The sequence below is a fragment of the Urocampus carinirostris genome, chromosome 8, assembly GCF_059441175.1.
Source record: "Urocampus carinirostris isolate Australia breed hairy pipefish chromosome 8, RoL_Ucar_1.0, whole genome shotgun sequence".
NCBI lineage: Eukaryota > Metazoa > Chordata > Actinopteri > Syngnathiformes > Syngnathidae > Urocampus > Urocampus carinirostris.
The window spans coordinates 23703366-23727903 of NC_142356.1; the positions used below are offsets into that span (position 1 = coordinate 23703366).

Consider the following 24538-nt stretch of genomic DNA (forward strand, 5'->3'; position numbering starts at 1 on the left):
AAAGCAACCCCAGAGCATGATGCTGCCACCACCATGTTTGACAGTGGGGATGGTGTTTGTTACTCTGATGCCAAACAAAACGCTTTGCTGAAAAAGTTAAATTTTGGTCTCATCTGACCAGAGCACTTTGTTACACATGTTATTTGTTTCTTTCATGTGGCTTCTTGCAAACACCAAATTGGACCTTTTTATGATATTCTTTCAGAAAGGGTTTTCTTCTTTCCACTCTTCCAAAAAGGGCAGATTTATGGAGAGTACAACTAATAGTTATCTTATGCACAGATTGTCCACTTCAGCTGTGTAAGCCTGCAGGGCATCCAATGTGATCATTGGCCTCTCTAAATAAATCTATCCTTGTTTGGGCTGAACGTTTAGAGGGACAGCCTGGTCTTGGTAGGTTTGTAGTAGTTTGATGCTCTCCCCATTGTGATATTACTGCTCGCACTGTGCTCCTGGAGATGTGTAATTGTTACAAAAGCTTCCTGTATATCATTCCTGCTCTGAACTTTTCCACAACTTCATCTCGAACCTGCCAGGTACAGTATATTCTTTGGTTTTTATAATGCTGCCAGTTCCCTCTGTGCCCATTACAGAGCAGATGCATTTAAACTGAAACTTAATGACACAAAAGTGCACTCTGTTATGGTTAGTCGTTTAGGTCAACATCCGATCATTTATAAATCATCAGGAAACCTCTGAAGTCAGTTGGCTGAGAGAACAGGGGGATCAATACTTTTGCAACACATACATTTCAGTTTTTGTTTGTAAATATAATATAAAATGGTGAAATAATTTGGTTCCACCTCATTATAGTCATATGTTGTTGATTCCTAGAAGATAATTTAATTGTTTCTGCTATAAAGTTTGAAGCAATATGACAAAAACATATTTGAGGGCCAATACGTTCGCTAGGCACTGTATAGGGACAAAAACAATTGACATTTGTTTTTTTTAGAATTTTCTGTTATTTGCGGCATTAATTCTTATTTATATATGTAAAATAATTAATTCAAACCACGCTTAAAGTTATGGTTGAATATCTTTTGAAATTTGTACATGTCACTTTAAATTGTTTTTTATAGTACTTTGTGTGAGGGATTCCAATCCTATCGCCACATTTCTGCTTCTTCCGTTTAGCGGTCATTTCAGTAAAGTGTGAAAGAAAGGCTTTTGGGAACTTAATAGATCCGACAGCGCCTTTTTCAGCCAATCAGAACACGAGGCAGACAACAGCCCTGCCCCTTTTGTATCACAGACGAGCATAGCATGCTAGCAGCTTCACGATCAACAGCACATGCAAAGGATTGATGGGAACCTAAACAAACGTATACGTTCTACAGTAAGTGTTTTATTTTTAATTGCACTGCCGTTGGGTCGGTTTAGTTGTCAGTGAGAGAAGTCTGTAAGTTACTGAGAGCGCTTTGCTTGCACTTTGAGCATTTCACTGTGCCCTCATTAGCATATGACAAAAACAAATACCAGCAAAGGTGGTATTTCGTAATGAAAGTAAATCTTGTAAATTATTATATCCTCTGTCTACCATTATCCCTCACAAATCTGAATTTTGTGTGTAGTTTTAAGGGGTTTCTGTCTTCCTCATAGATCTCCAACATTTTGCATCCACCCGCTAAAGGTTTTTAGCCTCTTTGGGCACCTTAATCCCATAAATATGACTTTGTATATTATAATTGAGACCCTTTTCTACTGTCTTTTGTGATAAGTTTGCAACATAAGGAAGAAATAATACGGCTATGCTATCAGGATAGCGACTAAAAGGTTGCTCGCTGTTGTCATAATATTTTCTCCGCGCGTGATACATGCATCACACAATACAGTGACATCAAATGGTCAGGTAATCCACACTGTCCTTTTGAGTTTGGTTTTGTAAAAACCTTTATCCCCTGTACCCTTTTCAGCGATTTTTTCCAGCATTTGTGGAACACTGGGATGGAATATTCCTTCATTATTACACATAAAAATACCCCAATCACAACCAAATACCTATTGCATTAGCCAGGCAAGGCAATCCTATTTCTAAGAAGCCAAACAATGCGGTCACAGAATCATTTTAAAAGAAAATGTAAGCTAAGCTGCAAGGAAATTTGTATGGCCAGGTTATAGCAGTTGTACCCTAGATCAGAGGTTCAGCAGCGGGGACACACACAGAGAAAAAATATCTATATTTTGCCTGTACCTCATTTATTAGTGTAAAAAGATTTGTTTTATTCAAAATAATCTCAAAGTTTGGGTGCGCATCGGTAGTACAATTATTGCTGACCACTTATGCTCAGCATTGGATGCAAAGGGGATCAAACCCGGATCTGCGGCGGTGACATCGCCTGAGGATTGTGGATGACTAAGGAAAAGGCATTAGACTTTATCACATCACCACACTATTTTTGCTCACGGTGCCATGTTTTACAATGTTTTAACGGAGGTTTATGAGAAATGGTTCAGGCAAAAAGAACATTGTCCATTGTGTACCATAGGAAAAAATGGTGTAATGATGAGATAAAATCTAACGCCTTTTTATATGTCATCTAGATCTGTAGTGGTCAAGAGAATACAGAGCAGATTTAGGTTCATTATCAATCTTATTATTATTGATATCCTTATTTATACTAATGTTATTATTGGTCCAAGGCGCGTGAACTTGGTCAGACATTAACCTGGCACGTAGTAAAGAACAGGTTGCGGTACATTGCCATAGGTGCAGGTTGAGTACAATTTGTCTTGGGTTATTTTTCTGCACCCACATCTACAATGAGCAGTTTTACAGCTTGGTGATGAAGTTCTTCCTCCACCAGTGAAAATAAAAGAACACCAGTTGAAAAAAATGACAGGAAAAAACCCAGTATCTTCTTTAACATAAGAATATGTGTTAAAATGGGCTAGTTTGAGGCAGACTATGTCCGTGTTATACATATTAAGTAGAAAAAGAACATAAATATTACTTACCAGTGATACCAGGCACTGTTTTGCAACAAAAAAAGATAAATACACATTTTAAAACCTGTTGTGGTTAAGGTAACAAGTGAAATCAATATGTTATCTGTCACTAAGAGTTAGCAGCAAGTTAACTCACCGTGTTCAGCTGCGGCCTTGAGCGCGGCCTCCGAGTGGGTGGATCCGAAGGGGTTCCTGATGAAGCGACGTCGCCGTCTTAAGTCGTCCTCCCAATAGTCAAGGCGCCAGAACTCCCTGGGCCGGCTGGAGCGAGACAGCGAGAGGTACAAGCACACGTGTTAGCAATTACCCGGCCAGCGTGCTACGGCCCAGCCTGGGCAACAGTGCCTGAGTCGGCCTCCATAAAGCCGCTATTGTGTCACTTTTTGCGAAAAACCTAATAAGATCGCCGGTTGCCAGTCAGACCAGTTTTCTGTCCGTGGAACATTCTGTACCAGCTCACGAATAGCTAGAGAACAGATTTTTTTGATAGAACTAAGTGCATCTTCCATGCCTTTCTAAATGGTTATATAGAAGTATGTTTAGCAGTTCAGGTTTATATATATATATATATATATATATATATATATATATATATATATACACACACACCAAAACCCCCTCGCTGCTTCGCACTTCAGATATCACTGGTTCACTCCTTTGTAAGTAAATTTTTTTAACATTACAAAAATGATCCAAAAAATCCAACGGATGCTTCCCACACCATTGAGAAATGTTTCAGGCAGTCACGAGCAGATTGGCTATGCAATTAAAATTAAAAAAAACAAAAAACAGCGAATGCTTTCTCAAACACCAAAAAATGATTTGGAAAGCCAAAATTCTTGTCCATTAGCCAGCATCCCTCGAGATCTTGGATGCCGAATGTCTAATTCATATCGTAGCATCTTTCATACTGTATTTTGACTGGACACCTGCTCAGATTTCCTCCTTGAATCGCGGTGAGAGTCTCTCTCTCTCTTTCTCATCTGGAACTTTTGTCAATGGGATAGGTTTCCACAATTTTCTGTTATTTATTAATACTAATCATCAAATACAACTTTGGGATTGGCGCTTAGCTTTGGTGACATATAATGGCCCTATTTGGCCCGTGGTGCACGAGTTTGACACAAGATGTAAAGTGTCCCATAAAGATGGACACGAAAACCAACTTGGGTTTTACTCTTAGCCAAAACGCAGATAGGAATCCTAATAGTAGTATGCTATTTTTTAATTTATTTTGGGGTTTAGGGTACGGCGGGGGGGAGTTTGGGCGCATGTTAGGAGTGGAGGCAGCACGCAACATCTGTGTAGAGACTGCTGTATTGAATGTACTTTGTGGTTGAATTAATACAGTCAGATAAAAAGTCAATTTGAACATTTTGGCCAAACTGCCTCCTTAAAGAAGAGGTGACTAATTATCCCACTTAAATAATATTGAATGATGCTTTAACTATTTTTTCACTCCCTCCAGATGTCTGACTTCTCCATCACAATTATAGAAAAAAACAATTTGCAAACAAGTTGTGTGTGTCGATTGGAGTGCACAAGGAGATGTTTTATAGTTTTGACTGTGCGGCGGCTGGTGGAATAACTCCAGAGTACTTTATTCTGAAGATCAGGGCCTGTCACAAATCTTCCTCTCTAATTCCTATGATCACACTGTAGCCTGTAAAAGCTTTACGGGAGAAAATGACGACAGTTTTTGTAAAGCTGGCCTCTTAAAGCAAAGACATCTCTTTAGTATGTAAAAAGGGAAACTTAAATAGGCATAATTTGATTGGAAACACCTATCAAGACCTCTGCTCAGGCTAAAATGTTAAATAAGAGATCATTTACAAGGTTAACCATAATTTTCTATAAGGCGCATCTAAAATTTAAACATTTTCATTGAAAAAAATGATGTGCCCTGTGTGTGTGTGTGTTGTTGAAGAGCAACCACAGTAGAGGACACCATAGGAACGTAAAAGGGGGAAATGTGGGCGTTGATTGTAAATGAAACTATGTGCATTATGTTCTCTTAATTCCACGCACTACAATCAAACTGTGCCTCCATGCCTGACGCCATCTGTGAGTGTCACCACTGATGGCCGGCAATTTGTTTTGGCCGCTGGTGCCACATACATAAGCGCCGGTGTTGCAATCACGACAGTATTTTTACACAATATCTTCTGCATCAGCAAGTTTCCTTCTTTAAGTGTGTGTTACTTGTCACGTACATATCTGCAGAAAACCTTTAATGTCGCAGTGAGATTGGGAAAAGATGTTGCGTAACAGATGTTGCCATCTGGAATGGTCCCCTGATCATCACAACCTAAAGCATCTCTGAAAATGGGACCAATCAAGTTAAGCAAATTAACTCTGAGCTTCATATCATTCCAGGCAGATTATGGATGCTTGGGCTAACAGGTCTGCTTATACTGTTGTTCAAATTCGGAGGAGCCACATGAAAGTGATCAGGAAAATGAACTTGGCACACTTGACACAGCTCTACAATTCAGAAACAGAGGAAAGGGACTTTGGGGGGGTTACATTAACCCTGGAGAACCCAAGAACCGCGATTTTCTTTGTAAAATGATGACCCGTGGGTTTTCCAGGGTTAAAGACAATTACCAGGGAAAATAAATTGTCCCTGCTCTATTTTTGTGCTCGTTTTATCCGTGTGTTGTATCATGCCCAGGCCCATTGATGATGAACGAGTAAAAGAAAAAAAAGGTTTCCAAACTTGAATTTTACAATTGTATGCTTGTGTGTGTTGTAGTAAGGTAGACATAGCATTGGTTCTACTTTATTTTCAAATACACACGATTGCATGCTTGTTGTGTGTTGCTGTAGGGCGGACGTACTAGCAAACACCATGAGAACGTTAAAGGAAGTGAAGTGTGATGGCATTGATTGTATATAAATCACAAACTCTATTATCAGGAGTGCCTTATCTGTGTGTTCAATCCAACAATGGCACACATATTTGAGACTGTACCCTTTGGTAAGGTGCACCTTTTTGTTGTTAAAAAACTCAAATTAGATACAAGTCAACAATAAATAAAGGGTACATTCCACCATACATAATCGACTGGCGACCAATTCGCGGTATAACCAAGTTCCTCCCACCAGAGAGTCAGGAAGTTCAAAATTATTATGCCGTCCCATTCAAACAATTGAATAGCAAAATATTTCGATTTAGGATTATATTGGTAAAATTAAAGTTAAAATCAGAGACAATGCCTTTACCTTTCATCGTGAATTGTTTGAATATATTTCTCGTTTGAATACTTTAGAATGGCAAAATTATGTCCTAGACCAAATAATCTGAATGTGCATTTTTTTAAAACACTAAAAGACACCGGGTATATTAGAAACAATCCTGATATAGATTAACCGATAGTCAATAATTTATCTGTTTATGCAACATTTATTGTTGCAATCAAATTCACTAAGCTGCTATATCCAGTATCCCCGCATAGTATAATGCTGTAAACGTTAAGGAATCAAAATCAACGTTTAAGTTCAAATTCATTTTAGCAAGTTTTCACATACCTTTTAGCAATATTACACAAGTTGTTGCGCCACTGGTTGTGCTCCCAAGTGCTTTTAAACTGTGAATATTCATGGTAAGCATTTGAATGAAAATAAGTTTTTCCAAATGATTCTAAAATATTTTATGACCAACAGAATTGTTTGTTCCTTTTTGGTATGTCCTGTCCCCATCAGGTTTTTTTGAGCATTGAGTCAGAGTCAATTTGGAACCAATACAGATACACAGCCCAGCTCTGATACTTAAAAAGAGGGGATATGATAAATCCAGCTCATATATCCCTTAATTATACATTTCTATATGTTTACTGTTTAACAAATATGCATTGTAAGAGGTCTATATCCTAAAAAAAGCCTAATATAGTAATTAGTTAAGTTATGGTAGTGCTGGTAATGTTGACTGCACTACAATATACATTTGTACCAACAAAAAAAATAAAATAAATTGCCATTTCACAAGATGATGGGATTAGCCATTTGGCCAACTTGGGGTCTCTTGGCTTTCTGTGAGAATTTAAGCCCACCCATTTGACGACTTTATATTTAAAAAAAAAAAAAAGCAAAGTTGACTATGAGGGCCGCCACTTCCAGGACAAGTGGTAATTGGAGTATGTTTTCACTTTAATCTGAGACAACGGTCTGCCTAATTTGCCAAGAAACTGTGGCTACTTTCAAAGAATATAATATCAAGAGGCACTGCCAGACAAAACATGCAGACTACAAAAAACTTTGTGGAAACGAACGCTGTAAAAAGGTGCAGCAACTGGACTCTGATTGCCAATCACTACATACCTTTGATGGAGGGTGAATTTATTAAATACTGTTCAAAGAATGCCATTCTGAATAGTCTGCCCTCCCACATTTTCAACATAACAAATCTGGCCCGCTTTCTGAAAAGAGGTTTGGACACCCCTGATATATTTTCAAAAACCATGTGAACCAAAATGTTTATAAACTTGATTGCACATCCATACTTTTGCTAATACAATTTCATTTAATCCATCAAAATGAACAATAGACCCTCACTCCTTACAAAATCAACCTTTTACCCAACCATGTAACTAGATATTTGGGTTTTGGTGGGCAACTACGTTTTTCTTGGTGAGTAAAGCAATGCTCTATTTTTCTTAAAGTTGTGCACAACTAGCCAGAGTGTTGCTATTTTTGTACACTGCCACTATTCGACATTTGCATTTGGTAAACAGTTGTCCCTCGTTTTTCGAGGAGGTTGCGTTCCAAAGAGGTTTCATGATAGTTAAAACCAGAGAAGTTCAAACCTTTATTTATTTATTTATGAAGAACTCTATTATACATTAAAATCAAAGAACAAACCCAAATTGGAGGCTCAAATCTTTGCTTAATAAAATGAAAGTAATGTACTTTATAAACTTTTTTTGTACTGTCAAATTTTAATTTTAAGAACAATCTTTTAGGGAGCGCCAAAGAGCTGGGTGTGGCTCCAGAGCAAGTGTAGCGGGTCAATAAGTCCATGTTTATTGGAAATGGGAAGCATCCAGATCGTTTTGTTGACAAGTAGGCTTTTAGAGAAACCAAGTTGAAAAAGATTTGTGCCTACATAATGAACAGTAGGTTCATCAAGCTGTTTGTTTTATGGATTGAACGCGTACAATTCAGACTGCGAGATCATTGCTGTGCAGGCAGAAACAAGAAGAAAAGGGGCGGGGTGACTGTTTAGCTAATCAGAATGCAGAACACAATACAAGGTGAAAATCTGACAAGTATCAAGGGATTACTGTTCCTTTAAATTGTTAATTTCGTACTTCAAGGCACCCCTGCAACATGCAACCAGTCTGGTTGTACTGCAGGTAACTTTTTGGGGTATTGAACCTCTCAAGTGTCTCCCAGCAGTGTTTGTCTACGATAGTGCTAGCACTTCATCATTCTGCCTCCGATGGTATTTGTGCAACGAAAATAATTATTGAGCTCTGGATCAGGACACAACATATCTCTCGTCTCTTAAATGGAGGCGCTGTCTTATACGCGCTTCATACAAAGCACATTAATCCATTGGGAGGACGAAGTGAGACAGTGTAATTAGTCATAGAAAGGATGGGAAAGTATTGGAGAAGGGGCGCTGGACAACCTCTGCCAGTGTTGGGCGAGAAGGGGGTGACAATGGGGTTCCTAATGATGGCGGCACATGAAAGATGCCTCGGCCGCTTACGCTTCTGCAAAGGGGATAAATTATTCAGTGCTCGTTCATCCTGCTCGGGCGCGTCCTTGGCACAATTTACTACCGCCGCTGCACCTCAAAATAACAACAATTAAAATAACAAAAGAGGGGCCGACGTACGGCGGATCAGGCGCACCACTTTTGTGTAATTACTAATTAGTGTCCTCATAAAGAAGCATCTGGATTTCTTTCTTGTTTAGTCGCTGGTATAAATACAGCAATAAAAGAGCCTGATTTATGCAGTCTTAGCACTGATGTAAAAAATTGCACATTACAAGGCACGGGGTTTTAGGATGAAAAGTGACTAGCTACACAAAAATCCACCACAGAAGAAGGAGCGTAATAATAAACCACAGCAAGATTGTGTCTTTTTTCCGGATGCTCAGATTTAATCAATGCATACTTGCACAGAGATAAAATTGACCGCCAGTAAAGAAACCTGACACAGATCATTACATTTGTAGCCACAGTAGCACATACTGTGCAATCGCTTCAAAGAAACACCTTCGTATCGGTTTGTTTTGTAGACATACATGATAAGGATGTAAGTTAATTATCGTTAAAAAAATCAGAGCACAAGGATCTATAAGAACGTTAACGCTAAGTTCAAAAACCTAATAAGTTCTCGGTCAACTGGTTGGATAAAATAGCTGGCAGATTTGAGCTTACTTTGCTCAGAATTTTTCAACAAAGTTACTGCTTCAATCCAAAATGGATGATATATTTGAATCTTAGAGACTACCCTCACGATTTGTATTAGCACATAATTTTATACCTAGACCTAAGGTAATTTCTTTTAGAATTCCCTTCCCTGACTGTAATCTATTTATCTGTCTATGTACCTTGGTCATATCCCTCAAGAGGGGTGACCGACAGCAAGACAAACAGTTCTACAAAAACAAGGAAAAGAAAAAAGGAAAAAAATAGCAAAAAATACAAAAAAATTTACCAAGGCCAACCCAAACGCGCAAACACTCAAACAAGTTAAGCACCTCGGCACCCAAGTTGATCATGCTTTCGTCCCTCAATGAAACGGGACACAAGAAAGCGGCCATGTCACTCGGGTCAGGGCGCCACAACACACTCTTCTCTTCAACAGCAGGGCCCGACAGCTTTTACTGGTTTACCCCTGCCGCATCATACAGGTGCCCTGCCCATCGCTTAGAACGCGTCTAAGCATCCCACTATCCTTTTACAACACCTCTCCACTCATTCCTATCACTAACAAGAGCTCCAGCTTCCACAATATTTAGACCCCTTCCCTGCAGTGCACTCATACCACCATCTATCCACGTCAATCGCGGCCTTCCTCATAGTCCCCTTCCATTTACTTCTGCTCTGTAGATCCTCTCTATGTGTCCAAACCAACCAAGTACTCTCTTATCCACACGCTTGCTCAGTTCCACGACTACTCCAGTTCTCACAATTTCATTTCTCAATCTATCCAATCTTGTCACTCCTAACATACTCCTCAAACACTTCATCTCAAAAACATTGAATTTCCTTCTCAAATCTGCGTTCAGGCTTCAAGTCTCTGCACCATACAACACACTCGGCACAATCACACTCTCATACAGCCCCCTCTTAACATCCATACTCATACTTTTGTTGCTCATCACTCTCCTCAGAGCACCCAAAACTTTGCTTCCTTGATTCACTCTGTGCAATACCTCGCACTCCATTCCACCAACTGCAGCCACATCACAATACAGGAAGTTTAAAGCTTTAGGTACTTGGGTTTTGTTCTGAGTGTAATAGATTAGAAAAAATTAGATAAGATGGGAATAGATTTCTGAATATTCAAATTTGCTAAGATGTATTTTTATTTTTGATGAGATTATCTACTATGGAAATTTATTAAAATGCGGTACATTTGCTTGAGTTTAAAGATTTTCTTTAAATGAACAAACAACCAGCAAACTTTATGCAGCACATCTGATTTTTGCTTTTGTTTTTACTCACAATTGATTCTTACATTGTCACAAATGCTTCTTTTTTACAACAAAACAAATGGCTGGCCAAAAAAACACTCTGCTTTTTCATTTCGCTGGGTCTAAGAAAAATGCACTTATAAACAGCATGATATATTTTTCCTATACCTTAACGTGTGAGTGAGTACGGCAAATGCCGTCGCTATGTAAATGATACGAGATGACCTTTCTCGCATCGAGTGAGCGAAGGCGCTTTCATATATCACCACAAGTGACTGCACTTGGGCACAAACAGTCATACATAACCTTTTCCACTAAATTAATTTGGTTGTACGGTCAATGAGAGGCGAGGTTTTCCTGGCCCCCTTATTTGACATTAATGGCGCTTGCTATTGGTGGCCCCACTCAAATTGCTCAAATGCCGCCGCCGTGCAGCGCCAGGGATCATTTTTTTCCACCATTTGCATAAAGTGCGTGTTGGGTAGAAACTGCGAGATTGAGGATTTGTCATAGGGCGATCACTGCCACGGTCTTTTGACAAAGAGCCCTTGCCCTGGCGAATCGTCGGCACATTCGATTAGGAAAGAAAAAAAAGGGGGCAAACATATTTCCGCCTGAGATTGTTTGCTGTGATTAAGTCCCAGCCGGGTGATTTTCCTCTGTGCCTCTCCAAAGGGAGCATCTACATGTGTGTATGTTAATTCACCTTCACTAATGTTTAACAGATGAGGTAACGCGAGGGTCACAGAAATGCTATCTGGCTTGCAAATGACACTGCTTGCCATTTACTGAAACCATCACAGGGGTCCTACTTTGTTTAGATAAACCTTATATTGCCATTTCTGGTAGTTACTTGTCCAATCATCATTGCCGGTGCCCTTTTTATGAGGTATGACAGGGTCCTCCATTGACCAAATGGGGTAAAGTGAGAAATACATTACATTTTCTTTCTTCAAATTGAACTTTGGGTTGCTTTTCAAATACTAGAGTTATTCAACATCATAAAAGATTTACTTTGTATTAGTCGTGTCAGCGATTTAAAAAAAATATGTATATTAAAAGTGCCAATTTCTTATACAATCCTTTTGATTTATTTTAACTTCGTTTTTTCGCAATGCTTCTTTAATGATACAAGCATGATAGCCCGGCGTTGCCAGGCATTCTACTTGAGTAAGTTGTTGGTGGTGTGGTTTGTTGAAAAAGCGCCAGGGAGCCACTAGGGAGCACCAAAGAGCCAGATGCAGATCCAGAGCCCCGTGTACACGAAAGCAGGTGTTTATCGATTTTCTTGGTATTTATTAAGGTTGCTTTGAAACGAAACTTAGCTAAAGACACTCGCGAAAGTTAAAATACAAATATGCAAACAGTTTTGGAGCCTATAAGTCTGGCACGCATGCACGCACAAACACACAAAAGTCAGAATTTATAGTTTTGATTAGATTAGATTTAAACCAGATTTACATTGGATTATATTGCGCGATTTCAGAATATTAGGAAAGTTTTAAGTGTTTAATCATATCAGAAACATCTGCTACCAAAATCAGTCCCGACCAACCAGTCTTAAATCTGTTACAATGACGCCATCTGCTGCCGAGACTATCCAATTACAGAGTATAATGGTAGAATGCTGTGCTGTCTGGCTGCAAAAATTGTCGTAAGTACAGCCAGGTTGTTGCTCGCTGCCAGAACCTGAATTAAAAAGAAGCTTCTGCTTGAAAAATTACGCATCTGCTGGAAAGAATGAGGATTTGCTGAAAGAAATAGCATCTGCTAAAAAACAAGCATCAGCAGGATATAGATATGGTTGTTAGTATGGGTGGATTTAAGTCAGGCCGTCCTTATCGGATGCTACTTGTACTTATCCTTTGATCAGTGTGAAAACGAACATAACCCACTCGAACCAAATTTAATTTAAAAACAATTAGGTATTTATTGGTAGTTTCGCTGAAATTATTTTTGTATGAAATGGTCAAATACCTGCGCAAAATAATACATTTACATAATTGCTTCTGCATATGTTTGGACATACTGCATTACATTAATATCAGCCACTCCTGCCAATCAAATCTAATTCGACCAAAAGCTTTAAAAAAGCACTCTGGACTAAAACAAGATGCAATAATGTTCCCCCCTAGCAGCTTGTGCAGATCAAAGGGCTCCCCAGGGTGGGAGGCATGGGCTGCATACATGCTGACACTAAATGAAAGGATGCAAATGGAGCCTTAATTATCAACCGCCTAATGCGTACCTTTACAATTAGCAGCAATTACACTCAGTAAAAATTAAGTGTCAAAAATGCACACAAACTATCATGGCCATTTGATCATGAATAAAAACAGTGGTGTTTAAAACACTCGAGTCGTCAAAACATCGTGCTATTCAACCCTGTAAAAAAAGGTGACAATTATTTGTAAATACAGACAGCGCAAAAGTGGAACCATCTGTATTTTTGATGAAACGCCACATCTTTTCCTCCGTGTTTTTGACAAAAGGCCGTTACGGTCATTTATCACCGCCGCTGCCAGGTAATGAGGGGCATTCGCTGGACTCGGGTTGCATAATTCTGCCATTACTGGCCCATTTTAATAATCCCCTGACCTCCAGCTTTCAGAGATGCTCTTGAATAGTGTTGACAAATCTGACAGTGCAGCCCTGCGTGTCCGTCACACCCCGAAAAGACAAAAAAAACCGTGAGGAGCTCAAGGTTAGAATGGAAAAATTCACTGCGAGAGATAAAAGCAAGACTATACAAGATTGCTGTATTGTTTATATATTGTTTTAAGTGTAGGTCCTTGAACAAAACTAAATACCGTACTTTCCAGACTATAAGGCACACCTGAAACTGCAAATTTGCGCGAAATTTGAATGTGCACCTTATAATCCGGTGCTCCTTATATACAGCTAAAAATGGAAAGAGCATATTCGTCAATTACAATATTTGTGCAATTATTTATCAGTTCATAACTATTGTTGACCCCAATTAAATAACAATGGTGGCAATTGGGATCAAACCCAGATAGCAACGGTGAGAGCGCCAAATCCTAACCACCAGGCTGCTAGGGACTTAGTGTGATAATGAGATAATACCTAACGACTTCATACGCCATTTATTTTTAGTCACTGTGTCAGATACGAATGTTAAGAATGAGAATGGAGAAAATGAAAACTTATTTGAAATAGGTAGAAAATGTTGTTTCACATTTTCGCAGCTAAATCCAAGCATTGTAAGACACAAACGTTGTTGAATATGCAGCCAAATATTAAAATTATTTAGTGACATCGTAAACTATAAACACTACACCAACATAAAATGTACGATGTATTTATTTAATATCCTTCAAAGTCTAATTCATCAGCAGGTACACAAAAGAGATTTCCCCCCGCATGTGATAAGAAAACCTATTGCCTTTTTGTGGGTCGTCTTTATCCATAGGGTTCTAGTGGATAGGGCACGTTGCTCTGCCTGTTGCAATCCAGGTTCAAATCCCGTCGCATTCAAAGTTTTGCAAATTTTGATCAGTGATATATTTCGAATGATTAATCCATCCACAAATACGGTACTTATTTTTTGTGCAACCCTAGCCCTTACTGTAGTTTTAATTTCATGCGCCTTATAGTCTGCTATGCCTTATTGTGTGGAACATACAGTAATAAAAATGACCATAAAAAGCAATAGGTTGAGCAAGATTTAAGCACAAACCACTACACATCTCATAAATGCTAATGGTTCCTAAAATTGGAAAAAATGGGAAATTTAGGTACATCACTGATAAAAGAAAAAAATCTAGTCACTAAATAAAATGCCATTCTTTGAAACAAAAAAAGCTTCATTTTTGTTTAAAAAAAACAAGCTAAAGCAAATGAAAGTGAAAGAAACGTTACAGTTTCTGAAAGTGTGTGTTCTTTGCCAAAAACAGGAAGTACTGGATTCTCAAGATAAAGCCCAGTTTTAGGGGGATCAAAGAGCCAAAGCGTCAAAATAAATGACCTACTGGCGCCTGTGTGTAATTACAGCTCTGTTTGAGTGTACAAATCTATCAGGGCCAAGGGGAGGTGGTGAAGGTGTTAGTCAAAGGAGATAGCCTTTGACTAACTACTGGCCCCTGACAATCGATTCGCGCCACATATTGCACCTGGCAAGAAAGTAGAGGGGGTGAGACTCCTCAATGCTTTTTCATTCAGATATTGATCAGCCCACCTTCTATCTTGACCTTGGCCATATACTTTCTTAAGGGTATATGAAACTCGTAAATCTGGGAGTTGCAACCCTATGTCCAGGCGAAAGCAGCCATCTTTCATGGCGCCCAATGAGACATTGCAGAACTGTTAAGAAGACCGCGTTGAAGAAGAATGAAAATCATGATTGAGGAGTACTGTTAAGGCTCGTACCCCTTGTAAATTGATCCATGACGTTTCATTTGCCGTTTTAAAACTCTCAGTTTGAAACTCTGCCCGTTAAAATGAAAGAAAATACTTTTGAACGTTTTGTCCCCTAATAAAAGACAAATATTTTCTGCAACCTCGATTTAAATATAAGCAGGATTACATAAACTAGCATTATTCAAACAGCGTTTGTATTGTAATTACAGGCATTACAAATGACTGAATTATATATTTCCACACAATAAGGTGCGCTGGACTATAAGGTGCATGTAATTAAACCTACATTAAGAGCTTCTGTTTTTATTGGTGTATAACCGTTGTGCATTTTGGGTATGGATGAGTGCAATAATTAATTAGTTGAAACATTTTGCTGACCAAAATCACATTGCAAGCAACCTGAATCAATCAAGTGTTGCAGCAATGAGAGCAAAAACCTAACCACTGGACAGTGATACAGATGTCAAACCAAAAAGATTCAGATTTTATCTCGTAATCAAAATATCTTCATTCACAGTACCAGAAAAACGTTAAAGAATGGACAAAAGACGCCCGTATTGAAATATATAAATAGATGCAAAAAAGTATAACAAGGGAAACAACTCTGATGTATGTGATGATACATCAGACTTCCATCCATCCATCCATCCATTATCGTCCGCTTATCCGGGGTGGGGTCGTGGGGCAGAAGCCTTAACAGGGAAGCCCACACCTCCCTATCCCCAGCCACTTCTTCCAGCTCATCCGACGGGATCCGGAGGGATTCCCAGGCCAGCCTAGCGACTTTGTGTTTATTCATATCTTTCAGGACGCCTATGTTTCCTTCATTCTCTAACATTCATTTCTAAATTTAGAAGTTATAAGAACAACATTAAATAAAGTATTGAATAAACAATATTACCCAAAGGTAAAATGGGAAAAAAGAAAAAGAACAGTGTCATTTACCAATGACACGCTCATTTGACCTTAAAATCCAATGAAAGAACGTCATCATCAGGTAGCTGTTGAACTTCACCTTAAAAACTGATTTAGCAAAAGTTTACATCTGCTTCGCAGCTTTTCAGGCGTGTTAACGTATGGACAAGCTCAGCTGTCAATATGCTGCTGCGTGACAACAGCCCCCCCCTTCAAACAGACCACTGTACTGTATACACAGCAGAGGTAAATGTTAGCGTTTGGAGCTATATTGTAACACGCATTTACATGCTTGGTCGCACGACAGGACACTCGCTGTCATTTTAAATAGGAAACATTATTTTCATCCTATAATTCAGTGCAGTAATCCCCCGTTTATCATGGGGCTTATGGTCCTAAAGAACGTTTATTTTTCTGCATTTATTACACAATTAAATACTCTATTATACACTGAAATCAAGGAACAAACCCTTTTCACAGGGTCCTGCATATGGTTAACTAATAAAAGTACTGTATAAATTTATTTTAATTTAGTTTTACAAATTACTACAGTACCGTCAAATGATATCTGGGGAAATATTTAGCTAATATGAATGCAGAACACATGGCCAATATGTGAAGTAGCGAACTAAAAGGTCCCATGATATCCACGTCCATAACTAGGGAACCTTGCTTACATTTTCCTATAATGGATGTTTATGATGGATCACAGTGAAGACCAATTGTTTCTGAAGTAGTTGGATGACAGGAGAGCTGTGGGACGACAACAGCTGATACTGCTCAGTGTGAGGTACAGTTAGTGTTTACATTTGTTTTTAAACAAAGTAAGAGACATTAGCTTTTTTTAAACGGTTACACGATAGATAATGCAAATGGGATCCTCTGTTAACAATGAGTTCCGAAAATGGCCCTTTAACACTATAGCCAATGATGGCATTGAATCAAATACATAGAATGTGTTTTGTTTGCTATTTTTCTTACTATTTACAATCAAGCAGACACCATGAGAAAAGACAGTAGATTAAAAAAAATCCTGTAAGTAATATTTGATTTCAACTTCATTTCATCTTACTCTGTGACACTTTTTACTCATGGTGCCAGAAACACTGAATTGGATAGCGCATTTTGCTCTGCATTAAGTCTCTCAACTCAGTCACCTCTGTGTCAATAATGTCGCAGATTAATATGTATATGGTTACTTATGTAAGAGCCTATATAGTATTTTTTTGACATTCTGGTTTCTCTTTCTGTCTTTTGACTGCATTATTGACACTCAGGTATAAAAGTGGAACTGTTGCTTGTAAGTATTGTTTCATCTGCTTAATATCGTACTCGTTGACACGATATTTACTCACGGTGCCAGAAACTCTTCTATTCTGCAGTCTTTCCACTTTTTCGACCTGCGCTTAAATAACATTGTGGCTTAGTAGGTATGTATTATTTGATTTAATCTGCGTATTATCTTACTCTGCGAAAAAAGTTAATTGTTGAATTGATTACAACAGAGCAACCTGCTTTAGATGCTATTTGTTGACCCGTTTACAATTTGAACGATTACAAGTGAGCCCAAGGACAGCAGAGGATATGTTCTTTGAAACACAATGTCAGATTGTATTTTGTTTGATATGTGAGCAAGTTTTAACTGGGAATAGCAAAAACAGTCTTTGGACCCCCAACAAGTGTTAATTATTTCTGTCATGTAATTTCTGGCATGTACAAATTTTCCACATGCCAAAGGAACGGCTCATCTCGAGACGTATTTGTAAATCTGTCTGATTTATGAACTGGCATATCTTATGATACTACCATTGAGAAAATGCTCTTTCATTAGATAGTTAAATAATGTGTCACGATATTAAGGTTTGCCAGTATAATGATAAACTGATTGGATCAAATAAGTTTAATCCTTTCATACAATATGTGACATTTTATTGTTGGTGTGCCATGTGATGTTCTCCTCAAGTTGAATATATACCATGGCTAGATATAAGCTAATACAGCTAGTTTGAGGGTCACATTTAATGTGGGGATTTGGGCCTTTAACAACGATAGTAACAAACATTTTTTTTGGTTTGCTACAGATTACTCCTAATTCCGACATTGGCTTCAAGAAATATTACGGGTTCAAATTGTAAGGTTTAATTAGACCAGACTTTTATGAAAAACATCTGGTTTGAGTGTTTCTTCTCATAAACACGCACAGCCATTAAACATGCATGCCACTGTAGCACATAATTTCAAGTAACCCTAAATAAGAAAATATTTATTCACTTTCCAGCTGTTACTTACGTACCCTCTTCTGACGCTAGCAGACACAATCGACTTTTTACACAAAGATGTGTGCCTTGGCTACAACTAGAGGAAAGGATGTTGTCTTTATCTCCACTTTAGAAGTATATTTTACTCCGCCTTTTATCCTTACGCCTTTCATCCATCCTCTTTACATCTTCCTGCCCGTGTCATGTCACGCATCTTCCTAGGGCACTTGTACAATAAACACTCATAGTCTTCATTGACACGCAAAATTCCCATTTCCTTTTTCAGTCCTGTACCAGTAGCACAAAAGAAAAAAAACTTCCACGCAAAAGGGGCGACTTAAGACAAAGTGCAGACCTCGGAATGGACGCGTGCGATACATTCACAATTATGTATTATGATTGTGATTTAAGTCTGGAAAAGAGCAGCGTCCTCAAAGAGATTCATCTAGCTGCTGGTGCTTTTCATGCACGCATTTGTCTTGTGATGAGAGCAGGACTGTCCTTTACTGGGGCTTGCGCACTGTCAAGAGGAAGGTCTGGAAAATGAGCTTACTGGCGAGTAGAATGTGTTTTTCTGGATAAATAACAAGCTCTGTTATGAATGAAAAATATGGAATTCTCTTCACTCGAAAATTACTAAGATTATAAAATCCTTTTCTAAATTGCATATTTATTTTTTCAAATAGCTGAATCCGAACAAAGTGGATACTTTGAAGGAAGAAGTGTTTGTTTTCTAATAGTATTTGATAGGCTTAAGGTTAGAGCTTGTAAGATAAAAACGGCACAAGATTCCATGTTTTCATAACAATACTTTTTTTTGCTCTGTTTCTCAGTTTTTTGAAATTTTCAAGTAGCTATTCCCGTTCGTGACTGTGACTTGAGTTTGACGAAACAAAGACTAACATGAGACAGTTTCTTCCACAGGGCTATCCTGACCCTAGATAAGGACACAATAGCGCGAAACAGAGAAAAAAATATATAGAAAAAAATAGTATTCATATCTTGTTTGTCTATTTTGGAAATGTTACTAAATGTCAATGCACTATTTTTCATTGCACTATTGTTCCGATACATTAACATCTTAGGCCAGTCTCTAAGCACTCTTTGTTCATTTGGTTGGAATAAAGGTTCATTAAATGATCATCGCACAGTCAAAACACGAGAACAGTATAGCCACTGCATGGCTGTAGCTCCGCAGCAACGCGAGAGCAGTGCGACACGAGAATCGTGAAATGCAAGAGCAGCCTGCCAATACTCCTTTGCACTTGCAGGACACCGTCTGGGAGCACATATCATCAACAAATTAAAGCCCAACATCTCGTCACTTTAAAATATGTCACTTGATTGGCATACAGAGCAGCCAGTCTGACATCTGATCATTCCTGAAACATGGGTCACCACGCATGCGTATAAAACACCGCCAAAAACGTTGGAGTTACCAAGTCGGTCCTTGGGAGTGCATACTAAGCCTTCAACTTATTCCTTCTAAATTTAAGAAAGGATATACAAATGAGTAGGGGAGCAGGACCTTGTAAGAAGCCAAAAACCTACCATTTTCATACGAAGTGGGAGAAGGCCTATTTTTTACTATCTCATCTCATCTCATCAGCCGTACCGCTTATCCTCATTAGGGTCGCGGGGGGGCTGGAGCCCATCCCAGCCATCTCCGGGCAGTGGGCAGGGGACACCCTGAACTGGTTGCCAGCCAATCGCAGGGCACACAGGGACAGACAACGCATTCGCTCATTCACACCTAGGGACAATTTGGACCGACCAATTCACCTGAAATGCATGTTTTTGGAACGTGGGAGGAAACCGGAGTGCCCGGAGGAAACCCACGCAAGCACGGGGAGAACATACAAACTCCGCACAGGAAGTCTGGAGCTGGATTTGAACCCACGACAGGTTCCCATGACATGAACTGTGCCGCACAAGCGCTAACCACTGCGCCGCCGATTTTTTACTATATCATATTCAAAATGTGTTTGCCTTATCTGTCAGTCTAGCATTGCTTTTCCAAAGAAGTGAAATGTGGAGCAGCAGTTAGGAATTGTCTATAAAAACTACGACACTGATTTTTCTGTGAAAAGTCAGAAAAAAGTGAAGGAAATCAAATGACAATTATCGGGACAACAGTTATTCTTCTCACAGTTGACCACAAGAGCGAAGGCATATCATTCCAGGTGAGTCAAACAAAAAAATGCAGCATCTCTCCTCAAAGCTGCTGCGCTGTGATTTGGTAAACTTCAAAAAGCTTGCGTCAGAGCTGGAGACGCAACGCAAAGCATGCGTGTAGCTTGACACTGCGCGCTACACAGAGAAGATTGAGAACTGTCTTTCAGAGTTTGAAAATCTTTCAAGACTTTGTTTTGCTGGAGCCAACTGCCACATTCATGTGCTACCCTTGATGATGCTGTGGTTGCATCACTAGAATAAAAAAAGGAACTGGAATTTTAAAAAAACTGTTTTACCTGCACTTTTCTGGAGTGGAAGATGATATTTTTAGACTACAAGCCGACATTGAGCCAAGTCCAGGGCTCATAGGCAGTTTTGGGACTTACTCAGAGGAAAAGTACGCCAACATGAGGAAATGTACTACCTACTTTACTGCATTATTCGGCTCTACTCATTTATGTGAGTGATCCTTTTGTCACATGAAGATTATTAAGTCCAAATACCATTCATCCATGAGCGATGGTCAATTGAAAGTGTGATGGAGGCCACGGTCGAGACTATGCATGCATGGCTAAATCCATTCAGTGCAAGTCATCAAAGTAAGGTAATTAGAAAAAAAAGTAGTGGGTTGTATTGCAAAATATTGGCTCAGGTCATAATGCAAGATACATCAACATACATGGTAGATTATAAATGAATATGTTTTGCATTTTTATAGTAGATAGATCATTTTTGACATAGCAATTTTATAAGTAGCTCTCATGCAGAAAAAGTGTTGGCACCCCTTTACTTAAGAATGTTTACTATGTTGTTATCGATGACAATAAAAACAATACAATTCCATCACAATTCATTTTAACTTTACATTTGAAACTACCAAAGAAGGATTGCAATGAATTTTACTGTAAAGGTCAGAAAATAATTTGTAAAAATTTAAATAAGGAAAAAGTGTTTTCTCTAGGCAAAAATATATAAATTACAACAAATGAAGAGGATAGAAAAATTACATCTATTAAGTTTTTCCTTAAAAATCTCTTCTTGTGCCTATGGACTCAACCTCATGATCTATCTTATCATGTTCATGATTTGTATTTGACAATAATTGTTTTTAATGGAGTGGGAATTTAGTAAAAAAAATATGTATATTGAAGACGGAAAAAAAGGACAATAAATATGCATCTTTTGTTCTGTCTAGTTGTGTCTTCTTTCTCCTGGTGGCACAAAGACAAAAAAGCGACACAGCCAAGCATGAAACAGTAATGCTAATATCAATAGTTTGTCCATTACAGGTCAGCTAACAGTCCGGCGGAGCGGTTACAAAGCTGTCCGTTTCCCATTTCGCGATCAATACGGGCCATACTGTTTAAATTTTGACCGTATTGATTTCCTCTACGGCGCGCCGACCTAGCGGAGTATTCGTCTTTTCTGAAGGCGCAGAAGATTTGATTTAGTGAGGAAAAATTGGAGTGCACATCACAAAGATTTTTCGCAGGGCGGGAGTGCGACAAGCCAAAAAGATGGATGTCCCTCGGCTGGGAAGCCTCTAGCCTAAGGGTGTCCATTAGAGCGCCTCTGCTGCAGAAAATGAGCTCCTCGCATGAGGAAGAGAAAAGGGAGGAGGTGGAGGAAGATGAGGAGGGGGAACCACTTGGAGGCAAAGAACCCCGAAATAAAGACGAAATAGAAAGCAATGCCGATGCGGCCATTAAAACACTGCAAAAAACGGAATAGAAATGGGTTTATCCCTATGGGGGCTCCTCCACAAATGTTCAGCAAGTAATGTGTGTCGTAAAAAGGAAATTGCTCATTAAAACAATCATCTTTTATTTGTGTCGTTTTTACCCGTGCATCCTCAAACGCTCCTATCTGAACTACAGATATTGGTTTACGTTGATCTCTGGCTGAGTAGGTGCAAAAAAAAAATAGTGCCTGATTGGTTGCTTTTTAAAATATTCTGTTACCACATTTAAAAAAAAGCCACAAAATTATTGAGGCAAATGTGAGCACATAATTTACAGTAAACCAGTGCTGAATTTGGATGTTTTTATTTTTTAACTTATTTTTAATTACACCATTCCTGGAAAGAAAAAAGAAAATCTCTTGGAAATTATCCAGAAATGGAGAAGGAAATCTTTGAGTGGTTTGAAGACAAAACACAAAATGTATATGGAGTGTCTCAACTGTGGTAGTTTACGAGGTTTCAATATTGCACAAGCCAAAAAATAAGAAAGCTTCACAACTTCCACAGGTTGGTGTACACGTTTTATTCTATTTATTTTATTATGTGGCTATTTTTTAGCAGTTTTAGTTTAGAATGTCAGCTTCATTGTGAGTGTATGCGGTAATTTGAAACTAGATCGTTACTTTCACAGTAGCATGCTATTTTTGGGTGTCAGTTATCTGGGAGGTAACTAATTTGACATCAACTTTATATGAACGACAGACCTTGACAAATACAACATGCGAAGCTCGGAAATAGGGCAGTCTGATGAGTACTCTAGAAAAGGGAGTCTCTACCAGTTGTCTCTCAAACAGATGTCCTGATGCAGTATGTGACAGGCGAGAGCACGTAAACGATGGATGCCGCCTTTTGTCAGACGAGCAGTAATCCTCAGTGGACAGGAAGCGCGAAAACAAAGGCTAAGACGGGGAAAGAAATTACAACTCGCATTGCGCATGTTTTCTCCCGAGGCCGAGGCTGCCGGGAAGCTGAATATTAAGACACAAATTGCATTTAGGCAGGTCATGGTGATATTAGACAGTGGGAACAATTCCCAGCAGCCAGCGTGGAGATAATGTTTTTATTCCCGGACTCTTTATTGAAAGGAAACTTTGGGGAATATATGTATTCTTAAATGACAAGTGGATGCAACAAAACAGCTGTAACCGTGGCTGTCTATTGTCTGTGTTTGATTTTAACAGGTTGGAGGTACATGTGTTTTCTTTTTACAAAACTACAACAATTGGATGTATTGCATCTTTTTTTACAAATATGCGTGACATTGAAACACGATTTTGTCACACTCTTGTGTTTTACTGCAAAAAATGTGTCTAAACATCTTCCCCCTGAGATTCGATCTGCAACCCCAGTGGAAATGTTTAAATCTAAGCTTAAACAGACTACTATTCTATAGCATATGAATAACCTATATTTTATGTTGACAATATCTGCATATTTGCCCTCATGTAGGTTTTAGATCAGGGGATGATGTCATAATAGTCTGTAGTTTGCAATAGTCTTTGATCTGTGCAGCCCTCTGAGATTATTTGTGATTAAGGGCTATAAAAAACATGACTTGACTTAATCTGTTTCACGGTTGTTGCATTTCAAAAAAGTGCAACGATAGTCAAAAGTACAAACATGTATTTATTTATTAGATATCAGTATCATATCAGTCTCCTCGGACCCAATAAGAATCCACGAAGGACCCTGTGTTGATCAGCATTTCTTTTCGCTCTCCTGACTTTCCTCATAGTCTGATTTAATTGAGAAATCTTTTCAATGAAATACTCGTTGAAATACTAGCTATCGTTGTGCTTTGCAGCTTGTATTTTGGGTGTACACACTGACTTGTGAAATGAATGAATGTGATTACTGTATATCTTTTAATATTTTCTGTTTGATACATGAATTTAAAGAACATTTCCACAGAATGTCAATATTTTTCTTATTATTGCATACATCCTATTTTGTATACTGTCTAATATTAAATGTCTAAAATAGCATAAAATCATTAAAAATGCAGAGTAATTGATGACGGTGATCATCATCACCCTTCATTAACTTGTTCACCTTGTTTGTTTGGCATCTGTTGTACCCTTCAGGAAAATATTTTGAAGGACTTTCAAACAGGAAGTGCCATCACATTGAGAGCCATATTGGTTCAGTATATAAACGTTCTCATTTTATCACTATTAACAGCTGTCTGCTTTTGTGCCTTCCACCCCATTGTTTGTAAGTTTCCAAAGATTTCCTTCATTGGTAGATATTTTCTTTGCATCACAATTATTTTTCTGAATTTCTTCATGGATTTTATCAATCATTTGTGGTGTCGCACTAGGTGTATTTATATCATAATATGGTTCAGTTTTACAGTGTTTTGGAGCTGTTCACTCAGTACAGAGGAGTTAAGCTACCGCTAAAATTATGTACCACACACACAAAGAGAGAACAACAGCATCAGTGTTGTTTTCAACATTTATTTTAC

At 38.5% G+C, this 24538-nt stretch overlaps 1 protein-coding gene across 5 annotated transcripts in view; it reads right to left on the reverse strand.

The window, feature by feature from the left end:
• lrba (LPS-responsive vesicle trafficking, beach and anchor containing) overlaps positions 1-24538 on the reverse strand; it is a 283083-nt gene that overhangs the window by 140781 nt on the left and 117764 nt on the right. For 3 of the 5 annotated variants that reach the window (XM_088342023.1, XM_088342024.1, XM_088342022.1), the window contains exons 37-38: positions 3086-3210; positions 2959-2973 (exon numbers count right to left, since the gene is read on the reverse strand). In XM_088342023.1, the coding sequence (XP_088198149.1) occupies positions 2959-2973; positions 3086-3210 (140 nt within the window). The remainder of the gene's footprint in view (positions 1-2958; positions 2974-3085; positions 3211-24538) is intronic. The other 2 variants (XM_088342026.1, XM_088342025.1) reach the window with 1 other exon arrangement.